This window comes from Marmota monax, unplaced genomic scaffold, assembly GCF_021218885.2.
Source record: "Marmota monax isolate L192 unplaced genomic scaffold, Marmota_monax_Labrador192_F-V1.1 WCK01_AAM20220418_F8-fsc00276, whole genome shotgun sequence".
In the NCBI taxonomy this organism is placed as follows: domain Eukaryota; kingdom Metazoa; phylum Chordata; class Mammalia; order Rodentia; family Sciuridae; genus Marmota; species Marmota monax.
Genome location: NW_026695204.1, coordinates 1,034,654 through 1,051,563, shown reverse-complemented (window position 1 = coordinate 1,051,563; position 16,910 = coordinate 1,034,654). Strand labels below are relative to the sequence as shown.

Sequence of the window (16,910 nt, the reverse complement as noted above, 5' to 3'; positions counted from 1 at the left end):
ATAGAATTCTTGCAGTATCAGATATTCCAGTTTACTAGCTTTGTCGCCTCCATTCTTGTTCTCAAAGAAACATGTCCAATCACCTGTTTACTCTTACCTCCAACTACTTTTCAATGCAATGGTTAAAATTGTTCTGTTATTAATTTGCGTAAATCATATTTATTGTTTAGTACTACTATTCTCTAGTATCATTTGCTTTCATATAATTATCTCAAACTTTGTCACAATCATGGAAACTGTGATTTTTACCCTGTTTCCCCTCCTTCTTGACATTTACTTCAACCATTTACGTGCAAATGATCTATGACATCATCCAGACCTGTACCCTCATCAAAATCTTAAGTTTTAAAATTCTATTCTCTGATTACTATTCTTTCTCATTCGTTTAGCATGTGTGTTATTTACCTTCATTACAAATGAAATCCTAATCCCTTCTCATTCTTCAAGTAATGGTCTAATTTTAACATTGCACTCAGGTGTCAGGGCTCCCATGCTGGCCCAAGCCATTATCATCTCTCATCTGAATTACTGTCATAGTCTCGGAATAGATTTCCTCACTTCTGCATTGTTTCCTGAGGGTCTACTCTCAACATGACACCCAAACCCTTATAACTATAAACCATATCATGTCACTCCTCTGAATTCAGAGTAAAAGCCCAAGTCCCTGCAATTCATAAGAGGCCCAGTGTGATCCATACCCCTTTCCCTCTCTGAGTCCCTCTTCTCCCACTTGCCCACCTCATTCGCTCTTCTGCCCACACCAGCCTTTTGACTATTACTAAAGTAGGCCACCTGCACTTCCACCTTAGGATCTTTATTCAAGGTTTCTTTCTACCTGGACCATTCTTCCTCCAACTTCTTGGATCACTTAACTCTTGACCACCTATTTGTTACCACAGCAGGCCTCCTGCCTCCTACCAGCACTACTGATATCCTTTGCCTTTTTCTATTTGTTCTTTTTTCCTTAGTGAAGAATATAGCTACCACACTTAATGTAGCTACGTGAAGCTTGCTAGATGTAGTTTTAATAGCTACTAAGAAAAACGTGTGGCCTCTGGTTTAATTTTTTTCAAGGATTAAAGGATTGGTATTATAATAATTTATTTTTGCAATCACTATCTAATATTCCATTTTATGCATTGTTATAATTCATTTAACCACTAATAGGCTTTCAGTTGTTTCCAGTTTCCTACTTTTATAGGTGAACATTCTTAGACATAAATCCTTGAGTATATTGCTGAATAAGTATTTAGGATAGATTCCAGGAGGTAGAATTACTAGATCTAGCAAATTACTTTCCAAAAAGCTAACACCGATTTATATTCCTCATGGATACTTGAGAATATCTGTCTTACCAACTATGTTCTAGACTTACATTTTTTCATAGTTTGTATGTTTCAAATTTAATTGGGGAAACAATTTCTCATTTAGTTTGTAATGTAATAATGAGTATTTTATGTAGTGCAATGGACATCCTTAAGGAGTATCTAGCCAGCTAGTGTCTTTTCCAAGAACTGATTCTTACCCACAGGGTAAGTCCTATCACCTCCCTGGATTTAGATGATTGAACCAGTGGAGATCATGTGAACTAAGCTGGACTTGAGATTCTGTTCCTCGGAATCTTAGAACCTAGAGAGCCTAGCTTGAGCTGGTGATTGAATAGAAAGCCCTGAGAACTGTATGTTAATCATGCACAGATAAAGCAAGCTGCTTTCTAGAAAGAATGAGAAGTTGTCCTGCTGAGAAAGAATAATGAAAGCAGACACTCTAAGACACAAAGCTGATATAACAGAAACCTCCAAAAAAGGAATGCTCTGGTGCTTTTTAGCTTTCCAATTCCTGCTTCTGGCCCCTGGTGGGATCCTGCTATGTCTTATCTTGGTTTATGTAAGATAGCACCATATCCCTCTTTTTCTTCAATAGCTCAACTAGCTTAGCTAGTATCTCACACACAAACCTCTCCCCCACCAAAAAAAAAAAAAAAAAAAAAAAAAAATCTTGCTAAACTGAACTTGGTACAAGTAGGATTATATCTAACAGGCCCTTGGAGAAGAAAATTATTCTGGTTAAGTAAATGTCATTGGGATTTACTAATAACCCCCACACATATAACTTTTAAATGTAATCTTTGTATTTGAAGTAATCAGTTATAACTTGTCTTTGTCTTTTTGATCCGTATTAAGAGCATGGAGGCACAAAAGTAACAAGTATCTCGTTACCATATAGCAAGACACCAGAGTTTACTCATTTTTGCTACAGACAAAAAACAGATACTACTTGGTCTATGCATTCCCACACTGAGGCAGAGTAAGGAAAGCCAGTCAGTTAAGACACTGTGGTCCACAGAACCCCATGCTTTGCTGAGCCCTGGGATCTAATTCACTGTTGCACTCTCACCAAGGGTAAGTGAATGCACTAATTGAGAAAGCGTGAGATCTTCTCTACCAAGACAGAGAAAATAGAGAAGACTCAGAGTTGGGGGAAGTCCGCAATCCCTACCAAACCCATACTCTTACCCCTACCCTCCAGCCCCTGTGCAAAACATGTCAACGCTGGGCCCCTCAATGAAACAAAGGTGGACATATTTCCCATTAATATATTCTACTAGGATTGGAAAACAGCATAGGGTATGGAAAAAATTTCTCAAGATATATAGAGGGGGGAAAAGTCTCCCTGTAGGCCCACTCTAGCTCATTCTGCAATTTATGGCTTGAAACTATGGCTATTACATGTAGGTGAGGCCTGAACCAAAAGCTATTGATAACTGGGTATATTTCTTCCATCCAAGAGAGAAACCTTGCTTTTATAGCAGCAAGTCAGTTTCTGGGTTCTGATGACTATGTTCGGAAGGGAAGAGGGGAAAGTGGGAACCAAATGGGCTTTTCTTTAGGATGTGTGAATCTATGAGGCCTATCTCCCTTTCTCCAACCTAACCACCACTGCACGAGTCTTCACTGTCAGAATCCAACTGGAGGAACTATTGTTCCAGGGTAAAGTCACTGGTACAGCTATCTGCCCTTTAACTAACCTGCCACCATACCAAAATTTTGAGAATAATTCTGGGATTTGGCTGGAGCACTGCATTTTTTGGAGGTTTTAACTTTTTCTCATATGAGATTAGGCATTTCATTATCACTCTGTTCCAATCTGCATTATAGCTTCCAGAAATTTCACATTACTTTGTTCTGCTGGTGAAAACCCTCTGAGATTTCCAGAACAGCTGTGGATTTATTTTTATGTGAATAGTTCTTCAAACATTTCAATGGGAATTGGGGATGGGGGGAATGTGCATAAAATTGTCTTTTCTCATCTAACCCTGTCTCTCCTCCTGTTTCTTGCTGTGTTCTCCAGTCCTCCCCATGACAAACATTCCCTCTCCTATCAGGCCAGCCTTTGCAGCAAGCTATCTTACTGAGTGGGTCACATCTGGCCATTCCCTGCTTTTAAAACCTGTGTGCCTCCTTATCACCTAAAAAAACAAAACTCAACTCCTAGCACCTAGTATCCTTTATATCTGGCACAAACTTGTTTTCCAATTGCTAATTATCTATCTTTCTCCAAATTGATTTTCAGTTCTTTAAAAAACACGGATTATTTCTCACTTTTCTGTTTCCCACTGCGTACCACCCATGGAAGACATGCCAAAACAATGGTTCTTTCCTCTCCACTTTAACCACTGATAATAGATGGTTGCTTGAATAAATGAATAAATTATTAAATGATTGAGTTTATTTACATTTACTTTTATTTTGCTTCAGAAATTAAGACTAATCATTAAATATTGGCCTATAGTTTTAAAACTTTAAATTTTAACCTCTGAAGTACAATTTGAAAAGCACAATATAATGTTTAGGTTGTGCTGTATTTATTCTGTCACAGATTTTGCCACATATCCTATCACCAAAACGCTATTATTAGGTATTTTAAAGATGTTGCTAAGTATCTTAACTTTTTACATAGCATGTATAAATAATAATGATGTGTGTTAAGGTGATACTGTTGCCTACATGACGGTTTTAGTTGATTTTCTCAACGTTATTTTATTGCCACTTTTCCATTTTCACTATTACTTGGGATGTGCACTTAATTTAAATTATAGTTATCTCTATAGCTTCAATTTATCTCTGCTTTACTGTCACAAACTCATGTGGGTTCGTTAACATGGTATGTTTTTGTTGTTACTGCTGCAGCTACTGCCATCATTTACGTATGGTGTAGGGGGAGAGAAGAGAGGTGCCTCCTATTTCATGAATGAAAAATGCATAAAAAATGCCTACTTTATTATTTGATTATTGATATTAATGGTGAGGACATCACAAATTAATTTTTGCTGCTAGTGTATCACTTTTATACCTTAATTTGGTTTATTTTCTACTTTTATAGGGAGAGAAAAGTAAGGATGCACCTTCATGGGATCCTGCTGGCCTGAAGTTCATAGAGCAGAATGTTCCCAGAGACTCTCTTTGTCACCTTTCCAATCGCCCTAAAGCAATAGAGCATGCCTATCAATATGGAGGGACAGCCAACAGCCGCCAAGAGTTTGAACATTTAAAAGGAGATTTTGGTGAAAAGTAAAGTAACACTCTATGCTTCCAGAAACTTAATCTCACGCTCCATCTTTGTTAGCCACATATCAGCTTTTTTCCTATGATCTTTCCTTTCTGAGCCACTTTAATCTGATTATCATCAACAGGTGTTCTAAATAGTATAATTCATGCTTTCCAAGAAATTATGTTCTCTGTGACTATTTTCCCCAAATGAAAGATACATAAACAGCATTCTCCCAGGAGTTTGCAATGTTTGATCAAAAAGAAATGACAATCAAGGACAGGAAAAGGGGGCAAGTTTCAGATGACTCATCATTTAACCTTGGTATCATCCTCACTACCCCCACACAAATTGCCTTCAGATTGTAAATGGGAATGCACCTGAATTTCTAGGTTAATTGGGAAAGACACTGAAAATACAAATACATGTATATGTCCATGGCCCACTAGCTGTCTCAAACCCATCATTTCTTCACAGCGTTCCAAAAGCCTCCGACTATTTACTATTATTGAAAACCAATTTTTATAGCTTTAGTACACAAATATTCTTATGTCATCTACTTCTATCAGTTATACCAGGGAATGCATCTAATAATAAAACTCTAAATCCTTCTAATTTGCTACTTACCTAATAGAAAGAATCAGTATTTTGTATTCTTCAGGAAGAATTTAGAGTTAATGAAACTAGAAGTTATAAATAAAGTTATAAAGTTTATTTTATTTGTAAAAGAACAACTGATAAATATATCTTATACAAACTTGGAACTAAACTTCTAGAAAATTTTCTTTATATACACATTTCTACACAATGGGTTGGCTGCTTTTAAGCATGATATACACTGATTCATTTTTACTTGGAAAATTTTCAATATGTAATTTGGATAGTACACAAATAATATTATTTCTATAAAAATTTCTACATGCATATTGATAATCACTAGTATTTTTCCACACAGATAACCTTCTTTAACATAGGATTTTTACTTAAGTTGTAACCATATTGTCAGAGCAAGATACAATAAGACAACATTTCCATAAATGTGGAATGTATCACTACTATATAATGAAGTAGAGAAGAATTTACATTTTTGAACTAACCACAGTTACCCCATATTCATTAGTAAAACTAATAGCAGTAATGCTGCTTGGGCTACACAGAATGGCTGCTTATTTATTCTTCCTTATGGTATATTACTTGTAGAAGTGAAAGATTATGCACAGTCTCATTTTACAAATGGTAAGCTTTTTCTTTTCATTTACCAGATCTCAGTTTTCCATAAGTCTGAAAACTCGTTCTTCCCATGGTATGATTTTCTATGTTTCCGATCAAGAAGAGAATGACTTCATGACTCTATTCTTGGCCCATGGTCGCTTGGTTTTCATGTTTAATGTTGGCCACAAGAAACTGAAGATTAGAAGCCAGGAGAAATACAATGATGGATTATGGCATGATGTAAGTTGAAGGCAGAGAATAGCATTAATAGCAAATATACACCACTGTCTGAAAGATTGACTCTGATACTCCACCATTGGTCTCTAGAAATAACCTTTTAAAATTGTGCTGCTTTACACTCAGAGTTCAATTTCAAAAATGTATTAATTCCTTATAAAATTCTTAAATGTATTTTTTAAATACAGGCAAAGGATGAGTATAATTATTTTAACCAAAGACTCAGTAGCCAATATAAATGGAAGCTTGGTTTCTAATAATTTTTTACTTGAGTTTTTCCCACTGCCTAGAGGTTTCTAATTTCAATAATTATTATCGAATGTCTTTTATAGGCTAAGCTGTGGAAGATACTAAGTGAGTAAATCTGTAAGTCAAACCACAGAGCGGGAACAAGATGCATTACATTTAGTTACAGTAACTTTTAGAGAAGGAGCTGGTTAACTGGAAAGAGCCTCACATAGATCTCTGCTAAATATAATCTATTTTCAGAAATTAAGCCTGTAGCTTTAAATCATTCATTCTGTCTAGGGCTCAGAAAATATACAGATCACTTCCTCTAACATATGAAGTGCTGAAGCCAAGGTGAGCCAGAAAAATACACCCATGTATATATAAAGCAAGGACTGGAGACAATCCACAATAAAGACATATGATGTAAAACAAAACAGAATAAAATAAAGGATGAAGTTTCTGACATTCCAAAAACTAGATAGCCAGAAGTCTACTAAACAGAGGAAAAGATAAAACTCCTGACCTTCAGAGAAATGACCACCTTTTTATGAACTTTCTGCAGATTTCCCATGCTGTTTCAACTTCAGAGTTGGGAGCAGCTATAGAACAGCCTTTTCCTCCATCTTGGGATTTACCTAAGAAATGCTATTTTCTTTCTCTCTATCCAGGTGATATTTATTCGGGAAAAGAGCAGTGGTCGACTAATCATTGATGGTCTCCGAGTCCTAGAAGAAAGTCTTCCTCCTTCTGGAGCTGCCTGGAAAATCAAAGGTCCCATTTATTTGGGAGGAGTGGCTCCTGGAAGGGCTGTAAAGAACGTCCAGGTAAGCCATATGGAGCTAAGCCAAGCCATTGACCTTTAGGACTGGAAGGTCACTTCATCCAGGTCCCCATTTCACACACAAGGAAACTAGCATAGTTTTTTCCTAAAATTGTAGTTTTGCTGAAGTTGGAACTTCAAAGTGAGTATTGTCCCACAGGCAGTCTGTCCGCCTCAGGACAATACAAAGTTGGGAGTGACCTCTTGATTTTAAAATAGAGGTGAGATGAAAAGTTCCAGAGGTACAAATTATCATGAAAATCGCAACTTATGGGGAATTTTATTTGTTTAGCAAGTACCTATATTTTTAATATAAAGAGATACCAAAACCAGAAAGCAAGTCATTCCATTATTGTAATATTCCATTATATTATTTTAAAAATGTTTCAGGACATTATGTAAACTATAATTTTATTATAGTTTACGTAAACTATAATTTTATTTCTTAACACACATTCACATATGGAATTTGTAAATGTGTGGGGAATATGGGTACTCAGAAAAGAAGTGAGAAAATAAGCATTATTTTTATAGTTTAAAAATCAAAAATATTGCATCTCTCAAAAGTTGCTTAGCAATAAAAGGACTACATTGAGGAACTAAATTTTAGTTAACATAAATTTGTAAAATGTAAAATTTTTCATAATTCCTATAAACTGATGTTATCAAATACAAAATTCCAGTCTCGAAAAACTAGTTAAAAAGCAACTCTCCAGAAAATAATTAATTGTTCAGATAGTTAAAATAATTAAGGAATTACTTGGTTTCTCTTAAGACTCAAACTCTCATTTTGCTTCCTCATGGGGCCTCTGTGAGTGTTGAGAAAACGGATTTTAAGAAATGTCTTCTTCTTTCAGATTAACTCAGTCTACAGTTTCAGTGGCTGTCTTAGCAATCTCCAGCTCAATGGGGCCTCCATCACCTCTGCTTCTCAGACATTTAGTGTGACCCCTTGTTTTGAAGGTCCAATGGAAACAGGAACTTATTTTTCAACAGAAGGAGGATATGTTGTTCTAGGTAACACGAATGCTGTGAATTGAATGTGGTTTACCTTCACCTAAACTCATGTTAATGCTTGATCTCCAATGGAACAGAGTTGAGAGATGTTGGGACATTTAAGAGATGGTTAGGTTGTTAAGAAAGATTAATGCTTTTCAGCCAGGCACAGTGGTGCACACCTGTAATCCCAGCAGCTCAGGAGGCTGAGGCAGGAGAATGGCAAGTTCAAAGCCAGCTTCAGCAATGTTGAGGTGCTAAGCCACTCAGTGAGACCCTGTCTTTAAATAAAATACAAAATAGGGCTGAGGATATGGCTCAGTAGCCAAGTACCCTTGAGTTTAATCCCCGGTACACACCCACCACCAAAAAAAAAAAAAGAAGATTAATGCTTTTCTCATGGGGTGAGTTCTCACCCTTCAGGGACTGAATTGGTTATGGTCAGTGGTTTGTTATACAGTCTAGCACCTCCCCTCCCTCACTCTCACCCTCTTGTACGCATATCCCTTCTACACAGGCATGCTTGCCCTAGCCTTTCCATTTCTACTATGTTCTGGAACCTTCCAGCCCCCAGAACTCTGAGTCAAATAAATCCCTTTTCTTTATAAATCATTCCATCTTAGGTATTCTGTTATAGCAACAGAAAATGGACTTGAAAACATGAATCATGGAATGCTTTTTCCTGGGGGTGGCTAAGAGGGAACATCAGGCTCAGAGTAAAAACTTAATGTGCCAAACTTGGGGCTGGAGATTAGACTAGACTCATTAATAGAGCACTTGCCTAGCACCACAAGACACAAGGTTCAATCCCTAGCACTGGCAAAAAAATTAAAAACTAAAATAAGGCGAAACTCCTCCAAAAAAATAACCTCTTTTTCCAAGAACCACCATGTTCCCTTCCACTACGCTAAATCAAATATGCAATTCCTACTTGTTGCTCTACCTTCCCCAGTTTCTTCACACCTGCAATCTTCTCAAAGCTGGCCATCTTGACATCTTTAGAATTTCCTGTGCTGTTCCATGATCTGATCTGTATTGGCTCTTGGTTACCTTGCTCCTGAAAGTCTTCCCCTACTCCCTCTTAACATGAACCATTGTTCCCACTAAATAAAATTTCACTTTCTCCCTCTGCCCTGCAACACTAGTAGATGACACTATCCTTCAGATATCTTATTTCTGGATTTTTATTCTCCTAAGTCATTACTCTCTTGCTTATTCATTCAACAGTTTTTATTGTGTGCCCCCTCTATGGTAGTTGCCTTGCCAGAGGATGGAATATAATTGTTTTCACAATAAATAAAATCACAAACATTCCATAGAACAACCCCTGGGTGTGAGGAAGATACCAGAGTAGGTGCTGGGAATGAGGATAGAAGTAGATATAAAAGCACATGTCTCCTATTTCAAGGCACTCAGGTACTCTGTACATCCCCTGCAGCAAGTATGCTTTCTTAGACTACCACAATGTTCAAGAGAATAACCAGCATTTATCTTTCCTCTCCTTGTCTGGCTCCTAAGTTTTCTTTCCTTCCCTGTCCCACCTGCTTTACTCCTACTAAGATACACATTTCTTAGCCCTTCCCTGAATTTCAGTGAGAAATCTAAAGGTGTAGACAGCTTGAAATTCATAGCCAAACGCACAATTTATGTTCTTTCCATGAACATTAATAGCAGGAACATTATTAAAGTGATTTATAAAGAGACACATCAAGCAGACACTATTAAGATGCCCATGCGTTCAATGAGCATTTTGGAGTGAACAGTTATTCTTAATAAAAATTTTTTGTTCATCATAATAACAGCTCCTAAATACTTTTGCTGCTCCCATTCTCTCCTCTGAAAAGCTTTGCAGCACTGGCATAAGTTAGTTCTTTGTTTAAGAATTCTTTTAAAACACAGATCTGGTCAAGTCATCTCCCTTGATAAGTGACCACAAAATAAAAACAACCTTCCATCTTTGAGCATTGGAGCTCTTCCAGGTGTGGATCCCCACTCACCACGCCTGCTTCTGCCCTTACAGGGACTATCCAGCCACCCTGGGCTTCACTATGCTGTCCACATGTTCCATCCTCTGTAGCTGGGTCCAAGCTCCCTCCTCTGCCCAGATTGTCCTGTCCTCCTTCTCACTCCTGAAATAGTAAATGGTGCTGCTAGTTGGAATTCATTTCTCTTCCCCTGAACTTCCATAGCACATAGAGTATTTTTAGTGTGCTGGCCCCACCTCCATGCCCCACAACAAGAGTGATATGTTATATATATTAGTCCCCTGAGTTTTATGTGGTGTTGGAAAATAGCCTTTTCTACTTACCTGTTGAGAAATGCAATGAATTTTTGAAACTAGATGCAAAAATATATAATTATAAAATCATGCCATAGTTACAAATTTTATTTTGCTGTTCTTGAGGCTTATAGTATTTCTCTCCACAGATGAGTCTTTCAACATTGGATTGAAGTTTGAAATTGCATTTGAAGTTCGTCCCAGAAGCAACTCTGGAACGCTTGTCCATGGCCACAGTGTCAATGGGGAGTACCTAAATGTTCACATGAAAAATGGGCAGGTAACATCTTTTTGAAAAATTTAACAGTCTGTCTCATTTAACCTTGCATTCTGATCTAAAGCAGATTTATTTCACATAATTATTTTATCTTATCAATCAATAAAAACCAGAAAGCTGTAACATAAAATTTAAATGTAGGAAACATTAGAATTCACATTGATATGTTGGGATTCATCTGATTAGAACAAAGTCAGGAAATTACGGCAAAGGTTTCAGGAAGAAAAGATCACCAATCACAGCACAGAGTTTTAACCAATGAATTGTCTTTTTTTTTTTCAGCAAATTAAAGCAAAAAAAAAAAAACCCAATTATCAAAATCAACAACACAAAAACATCTATCTTCCTGAATATCTATAAATGTTTATCAGATAATATACATCAAAGATACATGTATATATATCTAGACATATGTATTATTCTGTTACTATAAATTTTTAATTGTTACAATTAAACACTACTAAAATACTACTTATGAAGGTATTCAAATAAATATTAAGGAAAAGATATATTGATATTATGCCTCTCAAACTTAATGTAACTGATTTTTATTTGGATTCTAGTATATTTTATTAAACCGTATAAAAATAGAATTTCTCCAGACATGGTATTTACTACATGTCAGGGATTATTCAAGATGCTTTATATGGATTTACCTATTTAATCCTCCCAATATCTCTAGGCTGTAGGTAATATTATCACTCTTATTTTACAAAGAGAAAACCAATGCAGATAGTAAGTTAGATGGAAGTCAGGCAGTCTGGCTTCAAGGCCCATGATCTTCAACAATATTTTGAACTTCTTTGTATAACACATTCTATCTTGAGAAATTAAAGGAATTTATTCAATTGCATTTCCCATCATTCCTCTCTCCCCATCTTTTCTCCCTTGTGATTATTTTGCTGTCTCTCCATGGAGCACTCCCAGTTTAAACTATTTCTATTGCCTACCAAAGAGTGACCCCTTGTGTTCAAATTGCAAAGTTACTCATGTGTGGATATTTGTTAAGAGTATTGTTTCCTTGGGTAGATTTTTGTTAAAGTATTGCTTCAAGAAATTCAGTTTTACAATGACAAGGAGAAATTAAACTAAATTATATAAGTCACCTCTCTTTTGTAGGTCATAGTGAAAGTCAACAATGGCATCAGAGACTTTTCTACCTCAGTGACACCCAAGCAGAGTCTCTGTGATGGCAGATGGCACAGAATAACAGGTGAGAAAACATAGGTGTCCTGGGTTTCCTTTACAAAGATGAGCCTGCACACCCACCTGAGAAATGATGGCCTGGCAGAATTTATGTGATATGCATGACGACGACGGATGATAATCTAAATGTGACCAAGAGAAGTGTCATTATATTAAAATGTGTATATTGAATACACATGTGATTTGAAATATAAATGCTGCCAAAATAGTGGAGTTGTTTACATTATGAGTAACTTATGAAGCAAAAAAGTAGCACAAAAGTATCCTAAATATTTTCCCTTTTGAAGGAAAATGTGATTGCTCAGTTAGACATTGTTAGACTTAATATATTGACATCTTACTGATATAGGAGAAAGTGTAGGGTTTTATTCTGGAATAAATAAAAGTCATTGTTGTGATAAATTATTCTCTTCATGTGAAAATTAATCACTCTAGTTCCATTTATGACCAGTCTTTGCCCAATATTTCACTGTATTTCAGTTATTAGAGATTCAAATGTGGTTCAGCTGGATGTTGACTCTGAAGTGAACCATGTGGTTGGACCCCTGAATCCAAAACCAGTTGATCACAGGGAGCCTGTGTTTGTTGGAGGTGTTCCAGGTAAGCATTGTTTAAAACAAATAAGTTTCCAAATAAAAAAAAAAATAGTAAGTTCTTATGATTTTCATTATGATATTAAGAAGTAAGCCATGTGTTTTCATAATTCACCTAATAACTCAAAGGATTTTATGTCCTCTAATAGGAAAAGCAAACAGAAAATTGTGATTTCTTATCCAAGAAGCACATAAGAATTGGTGTTATAGCCAATAGATATTACTCACATCCTGATGTATTTGCTTATTTTTTGTCTCCTTTTACATATCCTACATATACACAAACACACATTGAACCATTCTATTTTATCCCTAACACCAAAAAAAAAAAAACCCTCATTTTCTAATACTGCTCCAAGATCTGAAAACCTTGAGGATTAAAATTTTGCTATTAATTGTTCCCCTTCTATAAAAGGAAAAAATGTGGAGTACCCCACCCCACCCCATCCAGGATTAGTCTAAATTGTGAAAACAGCTGCAGACCATAAGTTATGTTGTTCTTGTTCCCTAGGAGAGGTTCCCAGCTGCAATTCTATAAACATAATCATTAGCATCACCTTGTCTTCTGCCAAGAATGGTATATAATCCAGGACAGTGATAAAAGGATACTTATACCACCCCACACACACACAATCATTTTAAACCTCTAGAGCAGGGACCATATCCTTATGTTGAATGTGATTGTTGTTTTTACACATTTCACTACCTTGAAAAGACTGAAAGCTGTGAGGAATTATATATATAATTTCTGCATCTGGAATTTGGTGGAGATTTTAATAGTCTCCTAACTAGATTATTTTAGATTTACCCACATCAAGACAGCCAAGAGAATGAAAAAGCATAGATCAAATAAAGCATCTCAACTTGGGTCCCCCAAAATAGTAGTAATTAAGTACTCCTCTCCTTTGTAATGCAAATATTTCAAAGGTCAGTTTTAACAATGATAGTAAATCAGGGATCAAAAGAAATACTTAAGACCCTCACAAAGCAACCTTTCCTTTCTTTCACTTCCCTACCCACCTCCCATTGCCATTCCCTAGTTCTGTTGTCCTGTTCCTGGCTTTGGTTCTGAAAGGAATTCAGCAAAGGTCTCTACTTCACTTCATGCAGATGGAGTGTGAAAAAATGTCTCACATCCTTCCTTATATTTCTGAGTATTGCTTCCTTCCTAAAAATTACAATGTAGTTTAAAATACTTCACAGGTTCCTAAGGGTCCACAGGATCAAATTCAGCATAACAAGCAAGGTCCCTGATCATCTGTCCCCACCTTCCACCTACCTCTGGGATCTCCCCATACCTTCTGGGACTTGAAGTTTCCTCAATTTTCAATGATGCTCTCTTAGCTCCAGGCTTTTGCACAAGTACACAGGGCTACACTTTCTGAAAAATATTGTTCTTTCTTTCTTCCTCTAGTACCTTTATAGAGAACAGCTTCTCCCACTCCCCCCACCCTCCTCAACCTAATTCCTTACTGACCTTTAGGATTCAGCTTGGGCTTTTATTTACACATGCCCATCTCCTGAGGATGTGTATGCATACCAGTATTGTAGCATTATCACAAAATGCTGTCAAAGCTAAGCAGTACACCACTTGCTGCCAAGGACCATGACTTCACTCAACACAGAGCCTTATGGAGGGTCTAATAAGCACTGTGCTAGGCCCCCAGGATGTGGATAAAACAAGCATAGGCTTTCATCCTGGAAGTTACAGTATTTGTTCTTCCCTCTGTACCCCAAGTGCTTACCCATCATTCAAACAAATATTTCTCTTTGATTTTTTGTTGGTTTGTTTTTACAATCTGATCCTAGCATCCATCACACACTGCTTCCATTAAGCTCTACAGACTGGGTGGTCAAGATGTACCTAACATCAAATTCAGCCTGTCCAAAACATAATAGCAAATTTTAGCTAATGAGCCAACACACAAGAACTAGCAGGGTAGGGTGTTCTAACCACCAGCCCACTGCCACAGTGCAGCTTTTAATTCTATCTAGGAAACATGCCAGCAAGCATAGAACAAAAGCAATTATAATTTAAGCTGAATGTAATTAATTATATCATTTTGAGCTATTCCATATTAATTTTATCGAAATCACATCAGAAACCAGGGCATTAATAAAACCCCTATGTGCCCTGAATTCTCTTGGAATCCCAGTCAGTCATACCACTCAGAACTCTGCTGACTCATTATTTCTACCACCAAAAAAATAATGAATAAAATTCATAATACTACTATACAAAAAGAGTCAACTTCATTGTATGATAACTTAAAAATTAAAGTTGAAAATTAGAAAAAACTTTTAAGTTAATGGAGCCCACACATGGATCTAACCATTCACTTTTCTTTTATGAATTCTTCTTTATATAGTCATGGGAAATTGAAAATGTTCCCTCTTAAAAACATGCATTGACTTTATCAATCAATTACTTAGGGTCCTGAGGAACCTTTATGTCACTACTTACAATTAACTGTGTGGCATGTTATGCAAACCATAATTGCTGTATCAATTATTTTCTCCACATGATTTCTTCCATGAACCAAAGGGTGGAAAATGTGGGCAGAATCAAAACCCATGTTCTAAATATAGTCTACAATGTGGGCCAAAGCATTAGATGTTTCTACTCCTTATAATCTTTCCTATTCACTCATTTTTATTCTGATGAAATATAATAAGCAGACTTGAAGAAATTTTTTTTATACTAATCTTGAGGCAAATAAAGGGAACTGATCTCTCAGGCCCCTTCCAAATCTAAAACTCAATGATTATCATTCTAAATATGAAATGCTATTTCTGTGATTTATTTTCAGTACACAACTTCTGCACATTATAACTCTTCTTTGCTTAGAAAATTTATTACAGCTTCTTGATGTTTAATTTGCTGTCCTATTTTATGTTCTTTTCCAAGTTACTGATTTCTAAGTGTTTTCCATCTTTTATCTGTTACTGCTCACATAGTTGTTTGTACCTAAGAAGCTTTGACTAAATAGATTTTAATTTTGTGATACTTCTAAGCTCTCTAAATTGCTTTATATTGTATTGCTATCATCCCAACACATTTAACCATGTCTGTACAATTAATAAACATAGGCTTCTTCTATGTCTAATTAAGATAAGGAGAGACAGTCCGCCTGGTATACTACAGGGCACCTGTGCTCACAAAAAGACTAGGCTAGTTATCACTACCCTATTTATAGTTCTTAAGCCCTGAACTCAGGAAAATTAAATTTTAGTTTATTTGAATTCATTATTTTCTCATTATATTTCATGAGCTTGGCAAAAAATAGCTCGAAGATGAAGAGTAATGAGATGAATTAACATTATGTCCCAAAGTAGTGTGGAATCTAAAATTTCTTTCCCCCTTCTCAACAAAGCAGAGAAAATAATTGAAGCCCAGGTGAAATTAACTCTAAAAAGCATAGGTAGATTATAAAAATTCACAGCTGAAGCTTTGTATAAATGGTAAATTTTCACCTTGGAAGATAGCTACAGTATACACAGAAATTTGATTATGGAAAGCCAGGCAAAAAATAAAATTACCATATGTTCATATTACTTCAGAAGCAGATGATGTTCCTGAGAATCAATCCTAACTATATTCCATTTTCAACATACAAATCATTTTGATGATGATGATCAATTATTATTTTTACCCTCTACCAGGAAGTTATAATTGGGCTTGGAATACCTCCATTGCAAATTTTGCTTTCTTTCTCTTTTCAGAGTCACTACTGACACCACGCTTGGCCCCGGGAAAACCCTTCACAGGCTGCATCCGCCACTTTGTGATTGATGGGCGCCCAGTGAGCTTCAGTAAAGCAGCCTTGGTCAGCGGTGCTGTGAGCATCAACTCTTGTCCAGCAGCCTGACACAACCAAGCACAGTTGCCCAGCATACAGAGTTCTTTAGAGCACTGAAATAAACATAGGGCCAGCCAGAAGGACTAGCAACTTCTCCTCCCGTGGAAGCTCTCATGGTTGAATGGGACTTAAATGAATTATCAGGGTATGGAGGCTTCTTCTCATTTGGATTCCTTCTTTGGACCCAAAATGTCTACAATGGACGATAATTGTATGGGTAGTAAACTTGTATTGAGAGCACACATAATTCCTGCTGGTGAAATGACTGTTCCTGTCTCTAATAAAACAGAAGGGATTCTAAATAAACACTGGCACACATTTTTAAAGTGAAGCTATATTCTCGGATTCATCATTCTTCTTTCAGGAAAGATAGCTTTCAATCTATACCAAAATATCTTTGTCCCATGCTATCATTTTATCTTAAAAAGATTTAATAATTTGTGTATAATCTAAAATTAGATGATAGATTTGCTTTTCTCCCTTTTACTTGATCTATAAACTTAAGACTATTTTAGTTTTATAGCTGCAAAATGGCAGTATAATTATTTCTAAATAAGAAAAAAAATAATTAAACTGATAATTCCTTACAAGAAAAATAAAATTACATGAAGGAAGGCTCATATATTATATTATTATTACTATTATTTTGTGT

The 16,910-nt window shown here is 36.1% G+C and overlaps 1 protein-coding gene across 3 annotated transcripts in view; it reads left to right on the top strand.

The window, feature by feature from the left end:
* The window catches only part of Lama4 (laminin subunit alpha 4), a 139,674-nt gene extending 123,085 nt beyond the window's left edge, over positions 1-16,589 (top strand). For all 3 annotated transcript variants that reach the window (XM_058574377.1, XM_046429937.2, XM_046429939.2), the window contains exons 32-39: positions 4,384-4,571; positions 5,811-6,000; positions 6,897-7,052; positions 7,906-8,065; positions 10,472-10,602; positions 11,719-11,812; positions 12,286-12,405; positions 16,122-16,589. In XM_058574377.1, coding sequence (XP_058430360.1) covers positions 4,384-4,571; positions 5,811-6,000; positions 6,897-7,052; positions 7,906-8,065; positions 10,472-10,602; positions 11,719-11,812; positions 12,286-12,405; positions 16,122-16,267 — 1,185 coding nt within the window. In that variant the 3' untranslated portion in view covers positions 16,268-16,589. The remainder of the gene's footprint in view (positions 1-4,383; positions 4,572-5,810; positions 6,001-6,896; positions 7,053-7,905; positions 8,066-10,471; positions 10,603-11,718; positions 11,813-12,285; positions 12,406-16,121) is intronic.
* Positions 16,590-16,910: the final 321 nt, after the last annotated feature.